Source organism: Zootoca vivipara, chromosome 1 (assembly GCF_965207765.1).
Source record: "Zootoca vivipara chromosome 1, rZooViv2.hap1.1, whole genome shotgun sequence".
In the NCBI taxonomy this organism is placed as follows: Eukaryota; Metazoa; Chordata; class Lepidosauria; order Squamata; family Lacertidae; genus Zootoca; species Zootoca vivipara.
In genome coordinates, this window is record NC_142582.1 from 35696362 (window position 1) to 35720168 (window position 23807).

The window sequence follows — 23807 nt, forward strand, 5'->3', positions numbered from 1 at the left end:
AAATTTGACCTGTTTTGTCTGAGGTCCACACAGCAGAAAAATCGGGTGATTCAAATGAACACACTGCTGAAGACAAGTTCTATGGTGTGACTAAAAAGACAAGATTCTTTAAAAAAAACACTACTATTAATGAAAAATATTTATCACCTAATTTATTTCTGTTTACTTTTAAAATTACCAAGTGTTATGATGAAGGAAGAACATAACATTCTACTGAGCCTAAACAAAAAGTATAAATGATAGCAATTTGATTGAGCAGGAATGGCAATTTGAATTTAAGACATTTTTTTTCTTTTACTTTATAGTGTATATTAACATAACAAGGATCCAGGCTTAATGCCTTTTGAGATAATACTTTAATGGCAAAATTATGTCCTCAAGACACTAACAAATCATTGAACACTTTGGTACAAACTAGTATGTCCTTGCATGGCCAAGTCCACCATAATCTAACAAAAAAACAAGTATGCTTCTACGGTCCCACTTTAGGATGTATAAGATAGGAGTGCAGATTCTTCAACATTATGGAATCGGTCAATGTGCTCCATGTACAGCAGTCCACAACAGCCCACTGAGCTGTTTTGCAAACAGTCACAAAGACATGAGAAACACAACCACTGTGTTGCCTAACAACACAACCAGTCAACAATACCAACCATGCCCACCAGCATTTCATAGATGAAAATAGGAACATGATTGCTTATTTTTAATACACCAAAGACCTGCAGCCCACTTCCATTATTACCACTAGCATGGAGAGCTTTTCAACTAAGGAGGTACAAGCCCATAGCTTTGGGGCAAGACAGTACATGCAGCCAGTCTTCACATGCACAAAGCCAGATGTTGCGGAATTCCTGGGCTGCCTGCTTGGGTTGGCAGGCTTTCAAGCCACCTGTCCATTTGAATTCTGGCTGGGCTGAGTGGGTGGGGCTTGTGAGCAGACCAAAGGGGAGCAGGCTTCACTCCAGTCCACCCCCAGCCTATAAAGGCTAGCAGCACCCAACCCTAGGGACTGTAGTCGGCCAAATAACACCCCTCTCTTCCCACCTGATTCAGTAATGCTATGGGTTTTGTATGTTAACCATTTCCTTCCTAGGGCACTGCATTTATTGGCTTTGCTGTGGTTCTATAATGGTTGCTGTTTTTGAAGCTGGGAAGGAATTTGCCTGCAAACAGATTGGCCCCATTTGCAGGTTTTGCCTTCCCCATGACAATAGTCACAACTTTGGCGGTCAAGGCATTGGGTAGAACCTTTTTAGTCTAACAGCATGTGGGGGGGGGTGAAGTGGTGTATCACCCCCATCTTTGAACAGTGCAATAACAGGACCCCATTAGCGGGGTCTAGTCAGAAGTCTGTCCAAAAGCCAAGGCATCTGGAAGAGGGGCCATAGAGCTTCCTTCAACAGCTTGGGAAGGCCATCCATGTAGACCTGTGTCTCATGGCAGACCCATTAATCCTAGGCTCAACCCTGTCACGTGTCAGCCCTCCACTAGGGGGCTGAGAGGGATGATATACACCCAATGTCTAAGCCAAATCAAACCTACATCTGGAATCAAAGCTGTAGCCAATTTTTTAAATCTCAGAATGTTGCCCTATCCAATTTGTTCATCTTCATATCTTAGGCCTTGCTCCTTGGGGAAGAGTCACTGTGAGTGGGTGCAGAAATGCATTTGGTTTTGCTTGTTTTTTACTTTTAGTTTTGGCTTTCAGCAAATCTTGCAACAAACAATACGGTTTTATAAAAACCAGTGCAATGAACTCTTTGCTGTTTTCTGCCACGCAATGTCTAATTGTACTCTTGCAAAGCTTAGCTTGGACTCAAATCTAACAAGAAGTGTGGCTTTAGTCTTCATATCTTAGTTCTTGCAGAAAGCTTTCCTCTTCGTTGACAATATGATTATTTAGAAATCCTCAGTGAAGAAAGCAATACAGTTGCTAAGCCAAAAGATAGCAACAAACTGAAGCAGTGGGCAAGATTCAGAGTGACTGGGATACAAATCAATTTTAACAGTGGCAATCTAATTTCCAAAGAGGTAATGTTGACAGGTCTACAGTGAGGTCACTGAGTGTGTTATAGTAACATCTGGCCTTACACTGAAAAACCAACTGTTAGGCATTGTAGATCCTAAGAAGGAGGAAATGATTAACCTCTACAGAGGCCTTTCTGAATGATACTCAGGGTCTCTAGAGTGTATTATAATCCATTGCTGAAGTTACAACAGCATGGGTAAAAATAGTTAAATCATTGAGGGTTTTTTGAAAAAAATCTAAATTTCTGACCACACACAGATTGAAACCAGGCATACCTCAGACAGGAGTGAGATATAACCACTAGCTGGAGATTTGTTGTGTGCCAACTGAGAGGAGCTAAATACCTTTGACAGTGAAAAGGACAGTTTAAGGTTCCTTCAGTTCCAGTTGTGCCTGTTTCCCTATGAAAATCACACAGCTCAGCAGTAAAGCACAGCTGACTGATATTTATTGCAAAAAGCAGGAGAATAAATCTCTCCTCTTCTTCTGTCACAGATTAATGCCCTGAAAGAGTTAAGCAACGTTTAAAAATGCTAGATGATATCTCTCATGGAGGAATATTTTCCATGTATGTGTCTCTGTAATCCGTTTACCTCTTTACAGATCCTCAAGCCCTCCAGAGTGTTGCCGAGGTCCACATGATACCCCTGAGCGCTGCGCTTTGTACTTGGATCCCTGATTTAACGGGAAGAAGTTTGAAAACACATGTAGCTTGACAACTCCCTGCTGGCTACACAACTGAAGGAGAGTGCAAACCATTCCAGTAAAAGCCAGCTGTAACATATTCTCATTCGTATAGCTTAAGAGTTGCATCTTCCAGACAGTAGCACACAAAGAGGGCATCCTCAATGAATGCCGGAATTCTCCATGGAACCCTCCCACATTCTCTTAGAATGGCAATGATGCCCACCTGAGAGGTGAACTGAGTTCCTGTGAGTCCCCCCAAAAAGCCCTGGAAGAAGTGAAGGCTCAGTTTTATAGAGCCCCAGTAACGTGGTCTGCACATCATGCTAAGCCAGGCTATAGCTTAGTAGAACTTCAGATAGCATACCTTTAAGATTAATGTGTGTGTTCATAGGAATACATACAACAGGATACTCAAATAGGAAACTGAAGCCAGTATATGGATGGGAGTCATTTTGGACTCTCAGCTGTCCATGGAGGCACAGGTTAATTCTGTGTCCAGGGCGGTTGTCTACCAGCTCCATCTGGTACGCAGGCTGAGACCCTACCTCTCCACAGACTGTCTCACCAGAGTGGTGCATGCTCTGGTTATCTCCCGCTTGGACTTCTGCAATGCGCTCTACGTGGGGCTACCTTTGAAGGTGACGCAGAAACTGCAACTAATCCAGAATGCGGCAGCTAGACTGGTGACTGGGAGCGGCCGCCGGGACCACATAACACCGGTCCTGAGAGATCTACACTGGCTCCCAGTACGTTTCCGAGCACAATTCAAAGTGTTGGTACTGACCTTTAAAGCCCTAAACGGCCTCGGTCCTGTATACCTGAAGGAGCGTCTCCACCCCCATCATTCAGCCCGGACACTGAGGTCCAGCACCAAGGGCCTTCCGGCGGTTCCCTCATTGCGAGAAACAAAGCTACAGGGAACCAGGCAGAGGGCCTTCTTGGTAGTGGCACCCGCCCTGTGGAACGCCCTCCCACCAGATGTCAAGGCAATATGCAACTACTGTATTTTACTTTTAGAAGACAACTGAAGGGAGCCCTGTTTACGGATGTTTTTAATGTTTGATGCTGTACTGTTTTTAATATTCGGTTGGAAGCCGCCCAGAGTGGGAGGGGCATAAATAAATTATTATTATTATTATTGGATAATTATCATATAAATGGAAATTTGACAGAGGTGACCCAATCAAAGTACTGTACAGTACATGTAAATCAGCAGACAGTGATTTTACACATAAGACCCTCCTTCCCAAAACTAATTTGAAAACCCTGTGAGTTAAATAGAGCAGGGCACAGTCTTTGAAACTGCTCTAGCTATTGGATGAAGGAGTTGTAGGTTTTTGTTTCTATTGCAACGAGCTTCCTGAAAATATTGGCTGCTTGGTATCATGATGTGATAATGTACACTGCTAATGCAAAGGACCTAATCAAAGATGCTTTGAGCTGCTATTAGGAATGACTGCATGTGAAGAGGGAGGACTTTGAGGCAGTGATTCTGAGATGAATGTTTCAACCACCATGTCTCAACATCCACAGAAATACACCTAGTTGGCACCAAGGAAAATGATTGTTAGTGGCTATACCCAAAGGCTGGAAGTCCTTGATGGGAGACCCACCTCATCATCTCTGTGGGAGGGTCAGAAACCTATTTTGGAAGTTTTTAGGTGGTATTCATTGCTATGACTAAATTATTTTTTTATTGTGTTAGTATTTTAAAAAAAAAACTATTTTCCCTATTTTTGATATTTTATGGCTGCTTTGATATATTTATTGTTGTCAGACTTTTAGAAATTGTTAAATTACTGTCTAAACATGTGTTGTTATCTGCCTTTGGCTTGCTGAGGTATAAATGGTTTAAATGAATATGTTATATGAATGGCAGGGGATGAGTGCTTTGGCTTTGTTAATGAGGTTATGTGAATAGTTCGTGTGACAACACTGTGAACAGGAAGGAGTACAGACAAAACAAAAGTAGCTGTTGATTAATATTTGTGGGTATCCACTTCTGAATCTGAAACACACTTGATAATCCAGTGTTAAAGCAAAAAAATGGATCACATACCAATTGAGAAATATATAGACATGCGTGTAAGGTTTTGAAAGAACATTTCAGCTGCCAAATTATGTGCCAAAGCATAGCTCAAAGCAATAACAAAAGTTAGAGAACCCTGAAATAGTTTGTGCTGGGATAATTTTTGTTCTAGTGGCTTCTCTGGGCAGCTCTTTAGGAAACACATTTCTTTCGACTTTGAGCCATTTCAGAGCAAGCTTATTTTCCACTGAGGTCAATGGGACTAAGATGTCTATGCACAAGCCAACATTCACAAACACATACTGTTCAGTTTCAAAGTTTTTGCATCTTAAGTATATAGAAGTCTTAGATTCTGATTTGCTATTCTTTCCTCAATTGTGTTGACAATTATCCAAGTTAATGTAAAGTAGGCACCCCCAAACTTCGGCCCTCCAGATGTTTTGGACTACATTTCCTATCTTCCCCGACCTCTGGTCCTGTTAGCTAGGGATCATGGGAGTTGTAGGCCAAAACATCTGGAGGGCCGCAGTTTGGGGATGCCCGATGTAAAGGCTTCTGCAGTGCAAAAATGACACATAAGCTTCCTCTTACTATACCATGCAAGCTTCCTCAGAGGTGTCACTGCAGCCCCAGTGCTAGTAGTATGTATAAGGAAGGTCTATTATGTTATAGAACATCTTATCAGTTTAAAGAAACTCCCTTCAAACAACATCAGCAGAAGTAATAGGAGACACAAATTTCTCTTCCGTGTCATTTTGGTGTGATTTTATTTCACTGGTGAAAGAAACAGAGAATATCTGTATAACAAAGAGTAGGCAAAGCTACCTACAGATTTCTCATTCCAGCATCAAATGAGGCTTGTGGCTGAATCGTGGTGTGCTTGGTTATATGTGACCCAGTGATGTGGCTGTGGTCATACATATTTCATCAGACTATTTCCGGACTGCAGATGTGGTTGCCACATGGAAGTGGGTTGCACATAGAAGTGGGTGAATGAGTCTGGCGGGGATTTATAATGGGTAGGTGGATGTGTATGATATCATGGGCCCCTATTCCTGCCATCCAGAGAGTACACAACCCTAGAAATATTTATTGTATACTCCCAAAATTGCTCTGAAACTTAACTCATGAGTAGGGGTAGACCAATAATTTCCCTCATTAACCTATAGTCATTTCTGTATGCAGTTTTGACTAATATACATGATTTTGCAAGCAAGTTCTCCATACAAAATGCATTTTTGGGTGTTATATTCACTGCATTTATATGCATAAATGCATACACATTTCCCTATACACCTGCATTTTTTGTACTGGTTGGAGAACTGCGTCACAAAATTCGATATGAATTTTGCAGGATAAGTTCAGTTCAGTTTGCATATTGGTTCAAGGAATGTGGATTAGGCAGTTTATCATCAAAATGATTTTCTTGCCCATCCCTACTTCTGAGATCCAGCACTTTGCTGCTACAGGGATAAAGTTAAAATGAACAAATTAAACCCTTCCATGGAAGACAGATTTTAGTAGGTGGAGAACCTGCTACGCTGTCCTCCTTTACAGCTGCTCACCTTAAATGAGGGGCTTCCCACAAGAGCATCAAATCCAGATCTCAAAATTACACAACAACATTATTATTACGCACACTAACCAAGCACTATGCATACTCAGTAGACTGTTTGTAAGATGTGTGTTTGCATAACGTGTCGACAATTTCCATTGATTCCTATGGGATAATTTCTAATGAATTCCTGACCATGGTATTTGAGCCCAAAATTATGGGGTGGGGGGTGGGGAGGCCTTCTGAAACCTTGCAAAAGGCAACAAGGGGAAAATGCTCTTATTTGTCTAATACCTCCCCCTCACCATGCTTTCTGGTGAAACAGATGTCATGGACTAGCAAAACCCAAAAAGTAAGGCTTGATTAAGGCTATTTGTTTACAATACCACACACAGACTTTTTTGTTGTTGTTTAACGAGTGTTTGGACTGTGGGTCCTGTGTGTACTTATTGAATTTATATCTCAACCTTACTTCCAAAGGAGCCCAGGGTGGTAAAAACATCCACAATTCAAACACAAAACAACTAAAGCAGTTAAAATCGTCTATTAAATAATACAACTAAAAGCAATTTCAACTTAAACCATTATTTCATCCAGTACTCTCATGGCTGCCAGCCACCCAATACCTGGGGAAACAGGAATGTTTTGCAAATTCCCTTGAAAGTTAATAATGAAGGAAGCTGACACACCCCACTAGGGAGGGCATTCTGCAAACAGAAAACAACCACTGAAAAGGCCATGGAGACAGTGCTACTGTTAATCCTGGGAGGAAGGATTTTATTGGTGCCAATGGAAGATTCCCTGATGAGATAAACAACAGCTTGTGGGGGGGCAATTTTTTTGGGGGGGGACTTGTGGGGGGAGAGGTTAGCCCATAGATCATAGCCCCCATCTTGTTCAGGGTTCCCTGTTGCTATTATTGCTAAAAGAAGAAAACAATAGATGTGTTAAATTGATCTCATATTTAATGTCACATCTGCTTGAGTCAGAATTAAATGAATTTTGTGAGCAATCTTGAACAATTATCACAACATGGCATGAGGCCTATATCACTTTTACCTGTAACAACTTAGGTTCCAGGTTATGCTGCTGGTTAACACTGAAAATATTTTTTAACTCTGCTGTTGGCTCTCTTTCACTGGAGGGTGTGCAAAGCCCAGCATTTTTAATCTAGATGCCCAGCTGATTCTTTTGTTAATTACCTACACATGGGTCAGTTCTATTTTCCAATCCCAGAGTTGGGTTAGATTCTGCTCATGAACCATAAGCTAGTAACTTCAGAGGCCTGCTTAATCTTCAGTATTAACCAGTAAATGGTTTTAGCCTTAGTTTTTCAGGGAAATCGTGTCCTCCCTTAAAGAGGGCACGTGTTGTGGTGAGACCTGGCAACCAAACCCTGTGTTGTGGGTGGGTATGATTGGATAGCCACAACATCCAATTGGTAGGTCCCTCAATGCAGGGTTCAATCAGGCCAATGGGACGCAGGATCAAGGGACCTTTATATATCTCTGCACGTGACCCAGAGCTTCCTCTTTTGGTGCATGCATCGGAACACCCGCCCACCTCTCCCTACTTTTAGGGCTTGTGCGCTTGACCTTGCTATGCCGTCGTGTGTCATCGGTCATTGGGACAGGGGCACGGCAGGAATTTTGGCCGCTTGGCTGATGGGCTGGTGCCATTTGGGTTTTGCCTGCCACGTAGCAAATCGTCACAACTTGTAAGGTTCAGATAGGCTCTGGTTCAGGTGATAGGGATGGGGGAACGCTCTCGCCATCCCTATGTGAAGGGTATTCCATTAAAGGAATCCAGGGAATCAATTGTTTGGTCAACCCCGTGAGGGGGTTGTGCCCGTGCCTGAGTCCAGGGGGACATCTGGGTGGTGGACATAGCCTGTCCCCGGCTTTCCGCCTATCCAGGTGTTCACCCTAGGCTGACCTATGCTGCTGCCCTGCGTCAGCACTGCCTGCAACAGTGGAAGGAGCTAGTCGAACCAGAGCCTATGCAACCAACTCACTTGCTGTAATCAATAAGGTTGTGGCCTAAATTCTGCCAAAAACCAAACCAAAATTTGAGTCTTGTCTGAATTTATTTAAGGGGGGGGGGTTTACAGGTCTGAACACGCAAACGTTTGTACCTAAGTAGATGTATGCTGAGATTCACAATGTACTGTAAGAAATGGGAAGGGGGGCACACATTGTGGATGTTTGACTGGTATTGCAAACAATTTTTGTCTCTTTTTTAATATTGTGTATTTCAGTGTTTCTCAACCTTTTTTGGGCCAAGGCACACTTGTTCCATGAAAAAAATCACGAGGCACACCACCATTAAAAAAGTTAAAAAAATTAACTCTGTGCCGCCCTATATTGACTTTATAATTTTGACTGTAATAAACACTTGCCAATTGCTGTGTTGGTTGCAATCTCGTGTAATAAGGCTTCACAAGCCGCTGATTTCTCTGCCAGCACAATCCTTTACTCAGCAAGTTTCAGGTTGAGCTCATCCAGCCAGCTTCTTTAAGTTTGTCTAAAACCACCCTCCCGTGGTGGTGGCTGTTGAGAGCTGCGCTCGCCCCGCGCCGTGACCCGGCTGGCTTCCTTTCTGGCGGGTCAGGGTTGTGCATTGGCGGCCGCCAGGCACGTGACAATGCAAATCGCCCTTCTCGTCGCGGCACGTCGCGGCACACCAGCCAGCGTCTCGCGGCACACTAGTGTGCCGCGGAACAGCGGTTGAGAAACGCTGGTGTATTTAATCTAAATGGTTACCAACAGGCTTATTTTAAATGTGAAAGAAAGAAAGAAAGAAAGAAAGAAAGAAAGAAAGAAAGAAAGAAAGACCAGTGGAGTTAAACGCCTCCCTTCTGCAATGCCAGCAAAGCACTGGAGTGTTCCCAGGTATGAACTTAGTCCTGTCACAGCAAATGTTACTGTCCTGAACAGGCAGTAACCACTTGTTTTTACTGGCAAGGCTCAGCCTATTAATGCTTTCTTTTACTAGCATGGGATACATTTCTCTGGAACGAATTAGTCAATGAGGCAGGTATCAGGTAACTATGAAAAAGATGGCAACTGCCTCAAAGGCTTTTCCTGTAGTCCTCTTATTATTATTTTCTTAACATAGCTTACAATCTACTCTTCATGAAATTCAAATTATACCTCCGTAATATGTTGTTTTCCTCTTTCCTTTTCTGTTTCTGTTCCTCTAATTTGTACATTACGCCCTTTTAGACATTTCCTCCTGATGCTTCGCGATTTTAAAAAAAAAAACCTGACGCAGAGTGTGGCTTTTTCACAGACACAGAGGCCCCAGAGAAAATATCCCTCTGAGCCAATTGTAACTTGGACCTTGCACAAAACTATTAACTGGCTTTTGCTCTGAGAAAGGTGGCTATAGCAGGATTAAATGAGTCAGAAGACAGAACTCCTAGAGAAATCACTGCCAAGACATTTGCACTGCATTCATTTGCTCCTAATTTCTACTCAGAAGTTGCAAGTATCTTTTTATATCACAAACTTCCAAGTCAAAATCGCTTGGAATGTGCTTAGCCAATTTTCGTTTGTATTCATCAGAGCAATAAAGTCAATGGCTGATAATAAATATATCCCCCCCCCCCCGAAAAAAGTTCCTTGAAAAAGTGAGTTATCTACTGAACAGCTAAAATAGCATGCATTTTCTATCATTTTTGTTTTGCTCCTCTTCCTTTTACACACATATAAAAACAAGGAGCAGAAATTTTCTTGGAACAAGACAGAATCATAAAAGACTTCAAGGATCTCATCAAAAGTTAAACAGTACAAAATGCACATTTTTTCATGAAGTATTAGCTTTTAGTGCATGCCTGGATCCAAGTATAATAGATTATCCCAAAGTGGGAAAGAATGTATGCTACCAAATTAGCAGAACTAAGAGCTCAGATCATCTCGCAGAGCAACATGATCTCTAGACTTTCAGGGCACTGTTCTAGAAGGTAACTGGAAACATTATATAAAGTTGAAGGCATGGGAAAAGAAACAAATGTTAGTGAAAGTGTTGCTCAAAAGCAATAGTAAAAAGATAAGAAGTTAGCAAATTAACTTGTAAAAAGCCCCATATCTGTATATATTTCAAATTTATGGATAAAGTCATGTGTTTATAAGGAAAAGGATTGTGTGTAGAGGAGAGAATGTTCCAAAAAGAAGCACACAGTGGTAGCTAACACAATGCACAACGCCCTTCTCGAGAACAATCTCTTAGAGACACAGTTAACTATTCAGACACTGGAAATTAAGGGGTGCAATCAGTGATGTTACTGCTGGATCAGAAGGCATGGGGATTGCACCACTAGCGCTGTGATTCTAAGCTGAAGATTTCAGCCTTTCGGTCATTATGTTATTCCCCTTCAATAATACCTGGTTGCTAGATTATTTGCAAAGTATTTACAGTGTAGAGACAGCTTAAAACATGACCTCTCATTCCGAATCAAAATCCAGCAATGGCGTACGTCTGTTCCTATGCCAGCAAAGTAGTCGGGGCACCCCAAAATGCCTCCCCCGTGACCTGCGTCATGGTGCTCTCCTTAACTCTTGTGCCGGAAGGAGTGATGCCCTCTCAGCCTCCTCCCTGTCAAGGCGGTGGAAGGGATCTCCAGCATCCTTGAGCCCTTGCCTACATCTCTCCTCTCCTGAGCTTTCCCATCGTTCCGCACACAGGCTTCTCTCTCCCTCTGAGTCTTTCCCCTCCCCCCTGGCTGCTTCAGACCCACTGCTGCTCCCTGTGCTTGGTGAGGTGGACGTTAGGATGATGGGGGCTGGCTCCCTGTAGGGAGTCACCCTTACAATTGCTCTTAGGGCTGTGGCACCACACTGCCACAAACAGGCTCTGGAAATAGTGCGATAAAATGAACAAAAATTGAGACATCCTGCATTGTGATATGGATGCCTAACACTACTGACGCTTGGAAGGCAAGTAGAGGTTACCATTTTAAGTGACATTAACAGTTGCTGTTGTCTAGTAACTGATATCATAAAAAAAGAGTGAAAAGCTAGTCAGTGACAGCAGTTCTACACATTAGTGTAATCAAGTGATATCTACAGTCATCACAAGCCACTGTAAAGGAGACAGAGAACTTATAGGTTAAAGTACCTGGAAAACAGGAAGTATAAGGAGTCTTTTATAGGATCAGAGCAAAAAATATATAAATACTTGCCTTAGGGCAGCACTAAATTTATAAGAGGCATTGAATTGTGTGGAAAGCTGTGTAAAATATGATTTACTGAAAAATCTTCAGACAGCTAGAAAATTTGTCATTCTTTTTTCTTTCTTTCTTTCTTTTTGGCAATATCTACCTTTCTTCCAATCTTTCATGATTTAAAGGTGACATTACTACACTAGTTTTAGTTTCCAGTTTATGGAAAGGACATTTTTGTAAACTAGACACTTAGTCCTCTCAGGGACATATTAAAGGACTGGGGCATAATTTACCCTGCTGACGCAAGACTCCTAGTCTATTCAGAAAAAGGCAGCCTCACCTCCACCAACCTTGCACCTGAAATCTATCACAGTACAGCATGGTCATTTTGTTCCTCGTACTATTTCTGACTTTTCTCCATATAGCCATTTCTCCCCTAGATCAAGTGATATGTTACAGAATTCACTGGGGAATTTCAAAAAGATCCCTAGGGAGAGAGTTCTTCAGTGGAAAGGTTTCAAATCACAACAATATAACATAATATGGATGGACAGCATAATTTGTCTGGAGTCCTCTACAGCATAATCAGATTAAGGCTCCAATCATACATAACTCAATTTACCTTGGAGTAAGCCCCACTGATATTCTGAAGCACTTACTCAAGTAGACATGCTTACGATTGGACAGTTAAGCAGTCATGTTGAAACTTCATTAATATGTTCTTTTTCATCTTCTCATATGACCACTTTGTTTAAGAATTATCTATAAATATCTCCTGGGGGAAAGGGCCATATCTTTTTCTTTGGAGGTATCCTGCATTTTAAAAACCTGATGGCTTGGGCCTCCGACTTTTGCTTCTGCAAAAGTAATTTCTCCCACTTCCACCATCAGATACCCACTTCCTTCTGAAGTCCCCAGAGCCCTTGGAAAATCTGCTCTGGAGAGCTGACAGGGCCTCTGGGATTGGGGGAAGAGTGCAGGATGAAGTGATAGTTGGCAAAAGTAATCTCTCCCTTTATATCAACAGGATCCTCTGCTCAAACAAAAACTTTTCATGGATGTAAGACGACCTTCTGGCTGCAGAATGCCAAGTTTGGATCCATGTCAATTCATTTATTTACAATGCATTTTATAATCAAATAAATGTTTCTACCTTGTACTTTCAGAGACAGTTTGTGTTAAAAGTAAAAAAGAGAATGTTGAAAATGATTAAATAATTGCTAATTCAAATTTGTAATGCCAAAGAATAGTGATGAGGGTTTCTTGGAAATGGTGAGTCTCACCATTAACAGGTCTCCCTGTTGGCACACACTATTGACAGCATCGCTGCCCATGAGACAGATCTTTTGACACCACTGCTTCATACAATGGAAGTGCAGCATTTGATAATATAATACAAGTCTTTTAGCATCATGCTTTCAGAATTGTGGTGGTGTTATGCTAGACGTTCTGAGATTGAGACTCAGGATGAAGACAGACACTGACTTTTGAAAGAGGTGAAAGTGGTTTGAAAGTGGCTTCACTTTCCCTGCTGCATACACATATTTCTTTGTACCATTGTCACAGCTGGTCAGACAGCTTCTGCAGGTTTATGAAACAATACTGCAAAACCTATTTACCGGGGTGACTGTACATATCACAAACAGCAATACCCCTTTTTCAAACCACCTTCAATACTCTATCAATTCACTATTGTCTGTTTCCAGCCTAAAAGACACAAAAGTTAAGCACTCCAAATCGCCTATAACATTATTATTTTTGCGGGGGAGTGGGGGGATGGGAGAGGAAACAGATTAATTTTTTCCCATGTTTAAAGGTGATACAAAAGAATACTTATATAAGCTCTCGTCTTCTGCTCCGTATGACGTGATTAGTTCAGAACACAGTAGATAACATATTAGACTACCGCCACAGGAGATAACAAAAGGAAATACTTAAGGTACCATAATAATCTTAGCCCCCTTTTTTCCAGGTCACTGTAATCTACCCAAAGATAACTAATTGCACAAAGTAAACATTCCTCTCCAACCACAAAAGGAACCCATTGCACAAACATATAATTCACAGTCATTTTTAGTGGGCTGTAAACAGTTTGGAATGAGCATAAAATGGGACAAAAATCAAAGTGAACATTTAGAAATGAAAAAGGGTTTGCTACAAAAGGTCAGTCCCTCTGCTTGGCAAACTATGCAGAAAAGCCTGGGAAAATGTTGAACACACAAGCAGTAAGGGGATTTTAAAGCCAACAGCCTCCTTGTTTCTTTAAACAGACATCGGAACCTATAACTGGATGCTGTCAAACAAATGACAGCAAAAAAATAGAACAGCTGCTAAGAAGGAAAGTTGAGAGATAAAAGTTTTTAAAGCTAGGGACCTTCTCTGAAGTGGACTAAAGGTCTTTCTTAAATCTTTATACAGCGTTACAGATCTCAGGATGACTTTTTGGCATGGAGACAAATATGCAATTTTGTATATAATTCCTGCCATAGCATCTTGTGCTTGAGAAAGGAAATCAGCAGTGTAGCAATGTCCAATGATTAATAAATCTTTCATGCCTGCAAACATAGACAGCAAAGATTTGGGAATAGAAGACAACATGGAGTGTCATTAGCTTTCATTAGAGGGATCCCAAGTTAAATGAAATGGTATCATTCCTTTGCACTAGTCTAAATCAGATCAACAAAAATAATTTGTATGGGACCACAAAGACTGTGCAGAGCAATAAGTATGTTTATTCAGAAGAAAGTCCCACTGAGTTGAAATCATAGAATTGTAGCCTTCTGCTACTAAAGCATTGAGTGTGATAATCTGCCACATTAGGCGGCACTTTATTCCCAAAAATATGACATGTCTGGAGGCAAGCATCCTCATAAGCGAAGTCTACATGGAATCTCCATGTTCAGAGACAATGGATACCAGTCATTGGAGATCAACACCAGGAGAGAGTTGCTGCCTTTGAGCCCTGCTTGTGGGACTGCACTCGATTGGTCACTGCCTAATTATATGGTCCCTACATGGCTCACAGCTGAATTCAATTAACAGTGAATTAACATGGAAAAATATGAATATAAATGTTCAAATTTACCAGTTCACACTCTGAGCCACTACACTACACCAACTTTATTGAGCAACAAGGCTGCATTGCAATACTACAAAGCATGTGCAGAATTACTTTTCTGCACTCTTTTTAGTAGCCCACGAATGTTGACTTCCATGGGATCATAAACCATGCCAGTACAGCATTCCTGATCCCATGGAAGCCTACACACATCACAGTCTATGTGCATAGACTTCCCATTTGCAGATGTCTGTGCTCTATGTATGGACATGTAAGGTGCCAGGGAAACCAGGTGATGTTGTGAGGGAATACATCAGGTACTCCTGCCCTCTTGTGCTCATGGCACCCCTTTTGTGTGATGAATTCATAGAGGGGCCTAAATACCTAAAGGTACAAGTAATCCAAGTGGTGAGAGATAACTGGAAGGCCATTACAACAGATTACTGAAATGAAACCCTGAGTATGCAGATGCATTTATTGACCAGACTGGTTTGAAATTACTGGCTAATAAATTTTAAGTCCTTTACCTAATTTTATTTTATTATGCCCCATATGACTTTTGGCTTATATTACACAAATAGAAATATGTTGTCATCTCAATAATATGCAGCCACAGCAGACAGACAATTCAGTATCATCCTTAGCTCTTAACTTAACACTTTCCCTATGTAAGTTATAGTTGCATCCGGAACACAGAGTATGTCATGCTAGACTGGACACTGGTTTAGCTGAATAAACTTGCAAAAGCCAGATCCACAAACACGTTCAGCCAAATTATTGGAATTTAAACTGATTCAATGCTCACATGATAACAATGATTCAATGCTCACATGATAACATTTGATATATAAACACTGCTCCCACTGATCACTGAGTGTTACAAGAACCTCCACAAAGCGATAGCAGAATTACCCCATTCAACTGTTAAATGGAAACAAATGCAACCAACAAAAACTGGCACGACTGCCTTGAAATATGTTTAAATTATTTGGCCCTCCTCATTCTAAGGTTAGATTTCTTCATAAAAAATAATGCTTCAGCTTAAATGAAATGTGTTGAAGTTTCTGAGTACAGTTATAGTGTGTAGATGGGGCAGAGATGTGTACAGATTCTGCGTGGAGAATTTAGGCCATCTCACTAAGACTATGGAAGTAAACATACAGTTTTCATTAAATGTGCCTTTTCCATAATTGGTACGTAAGTATTTCCCATGACTCTGCAGTTGAATAACTTGGCTGAAGGCAGATCTGGCCATTAAGAGGAGGGCTTCAAATCTGTTGAGTCCCAGCCATGCCGGGAGACTTGGCACCTCCACATGCTGCTTCCTAATACCAACCCGAGTCTAAAATGTCATCAGAAGCTTTCATAAACATTGGATTTAGCTTCACATAAATTACTGCCATCCTATGCTAGTTTATGCCAGAATTTAGGGGAAACAACGCATTGAGTAAACAGAATGGAAATGAATGCAAAGGAATCATAATCCAAGTCCATGATGATAGAGAATTGTATACGAACTCCAAAGTCATAAATACAGTGATAAAATGTTGTTGTGGTTGTTTAAATCACATGCCACTGAGATTGGTTAATATTTACATCTCTACTAGCTTAAGCCACATGCTGGTTACAGGTTACAGCTAGTAAAAGCAAGGAAGCACAGAAATCAAAGCATGATCATGCACTTCTGCAGAACATCTGCTGGGCAGGTTTAGCAAAAATATGCTTTCCTATGCCTTCTTATTCCACCAGAATTATAATCATACCAAGGATGGGAGGTTGGGTGGGGATCTGATCACTTTGAATTTTAATATGAACTTTCTTAATTCATACTTCCTGAGCCAATAAGCAAACCAAAGCACAGTTATCCTTTGAATTTCACACTTTCCTGAATTTTGTGGTGCATTTCTCCAACTAAAAAGTGCACACAAAGGGGCATTTAAGTAACAATATAAAAACTGCATTACACGTTGGGGGAAATGACTTTTTAAAAGTGTACATTAGGGGAAATTGCAAAAAAGTGCATATTTTTACATGCGTAGAAGCAACTTCCAGTGCCGTGCCGCTGCTGATCCCAGATTTTTCAACGGGAGACTTGGCAGCTATGGCCCTCATCCCTAGATTAAGCCTTCCAACCAGGAAAAACACTACTACCAAAGCCTCTTTTTTCAGTGGTTAGATATGCAGAAATCAATAGGTGAAGCTGTTAATGCATGAAGTTAAACAATCACCTGCTAATTGCCGTGGACCAAAATACTCATAAAAGGACAACTCCAGCAGCCAGTTCAAAAAAACCATCAAATCTTAAAGAAATATTTCTTCAAATACATACCCAGTAGCCTCCAAAAGCTACACTACTTATTCCTAGTTACAGGTAGGTAGCCGTGTTGGTCTGAGTCGAAGCAAAATAAAAAAATTCCTTCAGTAGCACCTTAAAGACCAACTAAGTTTATATTTTGGTATGAGCTTTCGTGTGCATGCACACTTCTTCAGATACACCATGAAGAAGTGTGCATGCACACGAAAGCTCATACCAAAATATAAACTTAGTTGGTCTTTAAGGTGCTACTGAAGGAATTTTTTTATTCTACTTATTCCTGACACTGATAATTCTTTTGATATCCTGGTAATCTTAATTTCCCTAGAGTTGTATCCAACAAAGTTATCCTATTCATACAAGGACTTCCACTTGTACAACAGGTCCACCATACACCCCCTTCCAATCTGCTTTGGAGGGTTGAGGGAGCCCCCAGAATAGAAGGCATGGGAGGAGAACAGGGCAAGAAGTTCCATTACTACACGAGTGGAAGTCTTAAGCTTCATTGATACAGCCTCCAATGCTTTTCTTTCGTACATGTAAAAGATGGATTTCCAGGTTAAATGGTACACCAATTACTGCATCTGTCATAAACGTGCCAGGTACTTATTAGTTTTAAGGAGTATTTTACTTTGTGATTAAGCTTATGGGTGCTTTGTTGGTGTGATTCTATTGATTTCAGAGTCTCAACACAGACTGGATGTCCTTATTTCAAAAACACATGGGTACATGTGATTATCCTGAAAATGTCAAACATTTACAGATGATGCAAACAAATCATTGCAGTTCTCGACAATTTAATTTTTTTAAGGGGGGGAACCCCACCTTCCATTGAAAATCACTTGGAAAGGAAAGGCTGAAAAATATATGGTTGCAGAAAGAAGGAGGAAATAAAGGAACAAAAGAAATGAAAGATTCATTGTAGCAGGTAAATAATATGGGTTTGAGCTCTGCCAGTAATCAAGAACAAATATACCCAAATTGCAATAGGCCTACTATAGTGACTTACAGCAACAGATAGTTTTGTGGCACCTTGAAAACTAGCAAATTAATTACGGCATTAGATTTTGTGGACTGCAGTTCACTTCATCAGAAAGTTTAACCCATAATATAGCGTTTTTAAAAAAGTTTTTAAGGTTCCACAATTCTGTTTTTATAGCAACAGTGGACTAACATGGCTACTTCCATGGAAATTATTACTAGTGGCATATATTTTGCAGGACTGGAGCAATGCTGGGGACTCCTCAGGGGGGGAAAGGTGCCAGTGAATCTCCGCTGTGAGAAAGGCGTGGCAACTAAATGATAGAAAGATAGAATGTTATGCAGCTACAGTTGTACTAAAGCATAATTTTTAACTCTTGTGCATCCCTGATCAAGCTGGAGATGTTAATTTAGAGCCTCAGTTGTAAATACAGTTTATGGAATGGGGTAAAGAGTGTTGACTGTTAAACTACCCACCTCGATCTTCAACAGCTTTGATGCACGTCTTTACAAACTTAGGGACTGTGGAGCCATCAAGTTCACACACTTTGTGCAAAGGGGAACCGAAAACTTGATCTAGTAAAGACAAAGATAGAGGGGCGGGGATTAAAATAGTAGCATAGGCCATAACACAAAATAAGCTCTCCTGATGTAAGTAAAAAGGTTGGTAGCGGAAAAGTGGTAAAGTTAATTTTGCCATTTAAGTAGTCTTTATGAAAATTTAGCTTAAGAGAAATCAGACAAGGGAACAGCATTTTCCTCATTTCACTTGTCCTGAATCATGGCATCTTTGTTTTTGCTCAATATAGGGAATGCATAAGGACCTAATCCAATGAATCTTAGTTGTATGAATATAACACTGAAATCAATGGCATACCCCATTAGGTTGCCGTAGCGTAGCCGAGGCAAAGAACCGCCCTCCTGATACTACCCTCACTATAGCTTATGTTGCTGGCACTTGCATGGCCAGGGCTGCATGGATGCTCGGGTAGAAGTGCCAGCACAACTTCATGTTGTGCGAGTACATACTGCAGTAGTGAGGAAGCAGACAGAAGGTGGGGATGGGTAGTAAGACCACCTTATCACAGAGAGAAAGGCTCCACAAGATCCCAGAGCGTACAGACCTACTGCTACACTTAATGATATCAAAGTATTCAGGGAAATACTTTAATCGCTGCATTATATCATGTTAGGAGTCAGTTTTACATCATTTACAGTTAGCCTGCCTCTGGAAAAACCTTCCCCACCTCCTTGTATTTCATCCAAGGTTTACAAAGCAGACCTCCCTCAAATTGGAAAGTGCTTAATTCTGATTTTAAGGGGGAATCGTAGTTTTTATAAGAATAAGTTGTCCCCAGCCCTTGACAACACATGTAAATGGCACGGCTTTACAAAACGAAATTGTACTTAGTGCAGCTTTTGGGGGCTTCATGACCGTAAACCTCTGGCTGGCTGAGGGCATTCATCATGGAGCATGTCAGCATAACCAGGTTAGTGCTCTCAGGTTACAAATTAGCTCCATCCTCCTTCATCTCTGCTATATATTTTTGACAAATTATGAAAAGAGTGCTCCGTAATGGGAACTTTGTCAGCAGAAACCAAATGAATCAAACCTATGAGGGAAACCATTCAATAGAAGCAGTTTAAAATGTTCAAACAATGTGGCTATAAGATCATCATTTAAACCAAGAGATAGTCTCCGCATACCTTTCCAGCAGAGCATGACATTTTGAAAATTGGTCTAGAGGCCTTTGACAGTACTTCTGTAATCAATGTTTCTTGGCAAAGCCTGAAGGAATCCTCAGAGGGCCATGTATAACTAACCATACAGTAACCTGCACAACATTAAATATTATATTCACTCCTTCCCCAAACGGGTCTGTCGAGGGTGAACCTGGATTTTGTGCTATTTTAAAGACATATATTTCATCCTATAAAACAGCATTCTTCAGCTTGGTGCCTGTAAGGGGAAGAGAATACAGGGATCCTCCTCCCATCATCAAGAGCAGCTCCTCCAATAGCAGCATAGCTGCCAAGTTATCCCTTTTTTTGAGGGATTTTCCCTTATGCTGAATAGGCTTCCTCGTGAGAAAAGGTAAAACTTGGCAGCTATGTAGCAGCAATGCCAGCGGGGAGGGGGAGGAGTCCAGTGAGGAAGGAGGAAGAGGGATGCAGGGCTCCGGCAACACAGAAGAGCCCCTGCTACATTTGAGGGAGGAAGAGAGAGAGGGGGAAAGGGGGGGGAGAAGGAAAACATGGAGCGTAGACCCTTTCCTCCGGTTCCGGAATTACGCAGGAGAAGGAGGGGAAGGAGGTTTGCCGTCCTGAGACTCTTATGCTGGAAGAAGTCGAGGGGCGGTCCATTGCCAGATTCTGCATCGGACTAAGCAGACATGTTCTATACACCAGTTCCACTGTAAATAGACTGCACTAAATAAAACTGTCTAAAGACAATAATGTGGAGCGTCGTTACTCTAGAGTAGTCGCAACAACATCCTCTGACAGTGCCCTCCAGCTGTTTTGACCTACAACCCCCACCATGCCTAGTCAGAGTGGAAGTTTATGCAAGAATAAAGTTAGTAGTCTAAGATGCCACAAGACACTGTTGTTTTCTGTTTTTCATAGGAAAGGTGACCCGGAAACTACAACTAATCCAGAATGTGGCAGCCATACTGGTGACTGGGAGTCGCCACCAAGACCATATTACACCAGTCCTTAAAGACCTACATTGACTCCCAGCACGTTTTGGAGCACAATTCAAAGTGTTGGTGCTAACCTTTAAAGCCCTAAACAGCCTTGACCCAGTATACCTGAAGGAGCGTCTCCACTCCCATCGTTCAGCCCAGACACTGAGGTCCAGCGCCGAGGGCCTTCTGGCGGTTCCCTCACTGCAAGAAGCAAAGCTACAGGGAACCAGGCAGAGGGCCTTCTCGGTAGTGGCGCCCGCCCTGTGGAACGCCTTCCCATTGGATGTCAAGGAAATAAGCAACTATCTGACTTTTAGAAGATATCTGAAGGCAGCCCTGTTTAGGGAAGTTTTTAATGTTTGAAGTTTTATTCTGTTTTTAGTCCTCTGTTGGAAGCTGCCCAGAGTGGCTGGGGAAATCCAGCCAGATCGGTGGGGTATAAATAAATAAATAAATAATTATTATTATTATTATTATTATTATTATTATTATTATTATTATACTGCAAAGACATTCCAGTGCCAAAATGATCTAATGCCGTACCCATGATTCTGAGATCATTTGGATGTGTCTTCAGATTACTTTGTGGATACATTCATGTGATGGTTACTAGGAATATCTCTGAATGTATGAATACAGATGTACAGGGTATAACATTTTTGTTATAAAAGGGATCTCCCTTCAATATAAAAGATACCATGATAATCAAATTGCTGCAATCTAATTTCTACATATTTATTTCACCAATAAAAATCTAAAGTTGCACGAAATAATCCCTTGATTCTTAAGGAGAGAGAATATATAAAATATTTATAGAAACCATATATTTATTGAGCATGTTCACTTTTTGAGTCTGCTTATTTCCAGTGCTTTCCCCTATGTACCAAGCCTTCACTACCACCCTTAAAATTGATTAGGATTTTACTTATAAAATGGCGGCATCCAATTGGAAATCATAAAATAAATCATGACATCACAACAGTGTTGTAAGCCAGTTAGATTTGGCCAAATGCTGATATAACTGAAGTTGTGCAGAGTGAGCCTATTCATGACAAAGGCTTCCTAAGTTTTTCCCCTAATATTTTGTGCTTCTCTGCAACAATCTCTTCAAATTGCCCAAAGAGGGCATGCCTCCTGATATCACTGAAAATATTTGTGGAAAGTCATCCAATCTTTAGCCAAGCCCTGCCTTATAAAAACCGGCTTCTGAAAGATTTCAGTATCCAAAGCTAGGATGACGGGTTTCCCATGTTTGGAGTGGCATGTGCCAGAATTTCAAGCAGACTCAGAGGCTGGATCCTCCTCAGTTATGAAGGTGCTGTTATGTTGCAAGCCACATGAAGTCAGAGCAGACACCAGGATCTCTGAAGCTGCCTGAAGGGATGCAGTTGGGGCAAGGCTTCAGCCAGATGAAGCAAGCCACACTTTGGTTCTGCGTACCCAAAAAGTTGGTTGATGGGGGGGGGGGAGGCATGAAGAGTTTTGAAATTATGTTATGGGCTGGATAACACACACAGGGTATGCCTGGATCTAGAGTATTAGGAGATGATTGAAATCTTTATCAAATATAAGAAATGGAAATCTAGATGAACATTAAAAAAAATCCACATCTCTTTTCTACCCTGTTTCTCATATTTTAAGACATACCCATAAAATAAGCCATAGCAGGATTTTTAAGCATTCAAGGAATATAAGCCATACCCCGAAAATAAGACATAGTGATAGGCGCAGCAGCAATGCCGGCCGCGGCAGGAAGAGGAGGAAAAAAATAAGTCATCCCTTGAAAATAAGCCATAGTGTGTTTTTTTGAGGAAAAAATAAATATAAGACATGTCTTATAATATGAGAAACACGGTATGTCCAAATATTTTAGCTCTTCCTACGATAAGGAAACAGCCAGAACATCTTTTCCAATAATGAAAACAATAACTGTTCCTGAGGGAATAAAGAAAGCAAAAGGGCTTTGATTTATTAGCAAAAGGGCACTTGAGACGTCTACTTTTTTATGCAATGGGAAGGGGGGCGGTGGTGGTAGGCAAAGATGTACGCAGCACTCCTAACCTCCTGTTATGACAGTTTATGTTTCCTATCCAGCTTATTTAGCTCAAATGTCTGGGAAATAGACACAATTACCACCTTATGGAATGCTACTTAACTTTAAATGCTCCCTCCTGAATAGAAACCCACATTGTCCTCTCAAAGTTTATTCCAGTTTCTCAGGAATTGCTCCCTCAACAGGCTTCAGAAATGTTCTTGTTCATCATTTAAAAATTTCAGCTAATGAAATATTTTTTTATTATAGTAAAGAAAATTCCCATATATAGAGCTGTTCACAATAAGTTGTTAAAAGAGGCAAAAGAAAAAGAAAAAAAGAGAGCTGCATTCTATGCCCTTATACAGCTTTAATCATTCACTCTTTCAGCTGTTATCAATTTAAAACCAATGAAACTCCCACACTGAGTCCATTTGAGCAGTCAATTTTAATATCTTGAGGCATCTGTAGTTATTCTGAATTGGCTGCAAAAGCAGAACTAACAACTTAAGCTCTAACCATAAGTCTACATCAGGCTGGTAACTCATACATCAAACACCGACAGTTAGTCAATACAGTTAGTATGAAAAAACCAACAACCATTTTTAAGAAGAGCAGTATATTCACAATGTGTTCGGCAGCATGGTTCGCATTATGAGTTGCTGATATATGCACATAAAAACCATCCATTTGAGGTAGTAGTGGACATGACAGCTTTGTACGTGGATATAAAAGGAGACACAAGGAAAGGATGGGAGAGCCATTCTGAAGTTCTGAGGCATGTAATATGATGATTACGGCTGCAATGAATTGCCTGCCCCGCTTAAAAGAAGCCAAAAAAGAGTTTGTAGGCATGGCACTCTTCGAGGATTGGAAGGGTAACTCTTCCCAGGCAACCCCACAGTTTATGTGGCAAAAATGGCAACAACAACAACAACAACAACTAGTGTGTGCATCCATTCATTATCCATTAGTTAAATCCAGTGTGGTTTTTTTCCTTAAAAAAAACTGTTTAGGGGTACTCTCATTTTCCTACTCATATTGAAATACTGCCCCTCAATGAGGCCAAACTTAGATTCACAAAATGTTTAGGGGTATGCATCCCCCTGCATCCCCCCAGAAAAAAAGAACTGGCTATATCCCACCTTTTCCCTAAAGGCACAGGGGTATTGTTCACGGGGTCATCTCTTGTATGCATTATCTTAATATACTGTGAAGTTGGGTTGAAATTTTGGTTATATATATATATATATATATGAAATGGCAAT

General features: G+C 41.0%; 1 protein-coding gene across 4 annotated transcripts in view; it reads right to left on the minus strand.

Annotated features, from left to right (window-relative positions):
- The window catches only part of ARHGAP15 (Rho GTPase activating protein 15), a 373834-nt gene that overhangs the window by 138150 nt on the left and 211877 nt on the right, over positions 1-23807 (minus strand). For 3 of the 4 annotated variants that reach the window (XM_088661719.1, XM_088661732.1, XM_088661727.1), the window contains one exon: positions 18298-18396. The exons of the other annotated variant lie outside the window; for it this stretch is intronic. In XM_088661719.1, coding sequence (XP_088517845.1) covers positions 18298-18396 — 99 coding nt within the window. The remainder of the gene's footprint in view (positions 1-18297; positions 18397-23807) is intronic. 4 annotated transcript variants of the gene reach the window in all.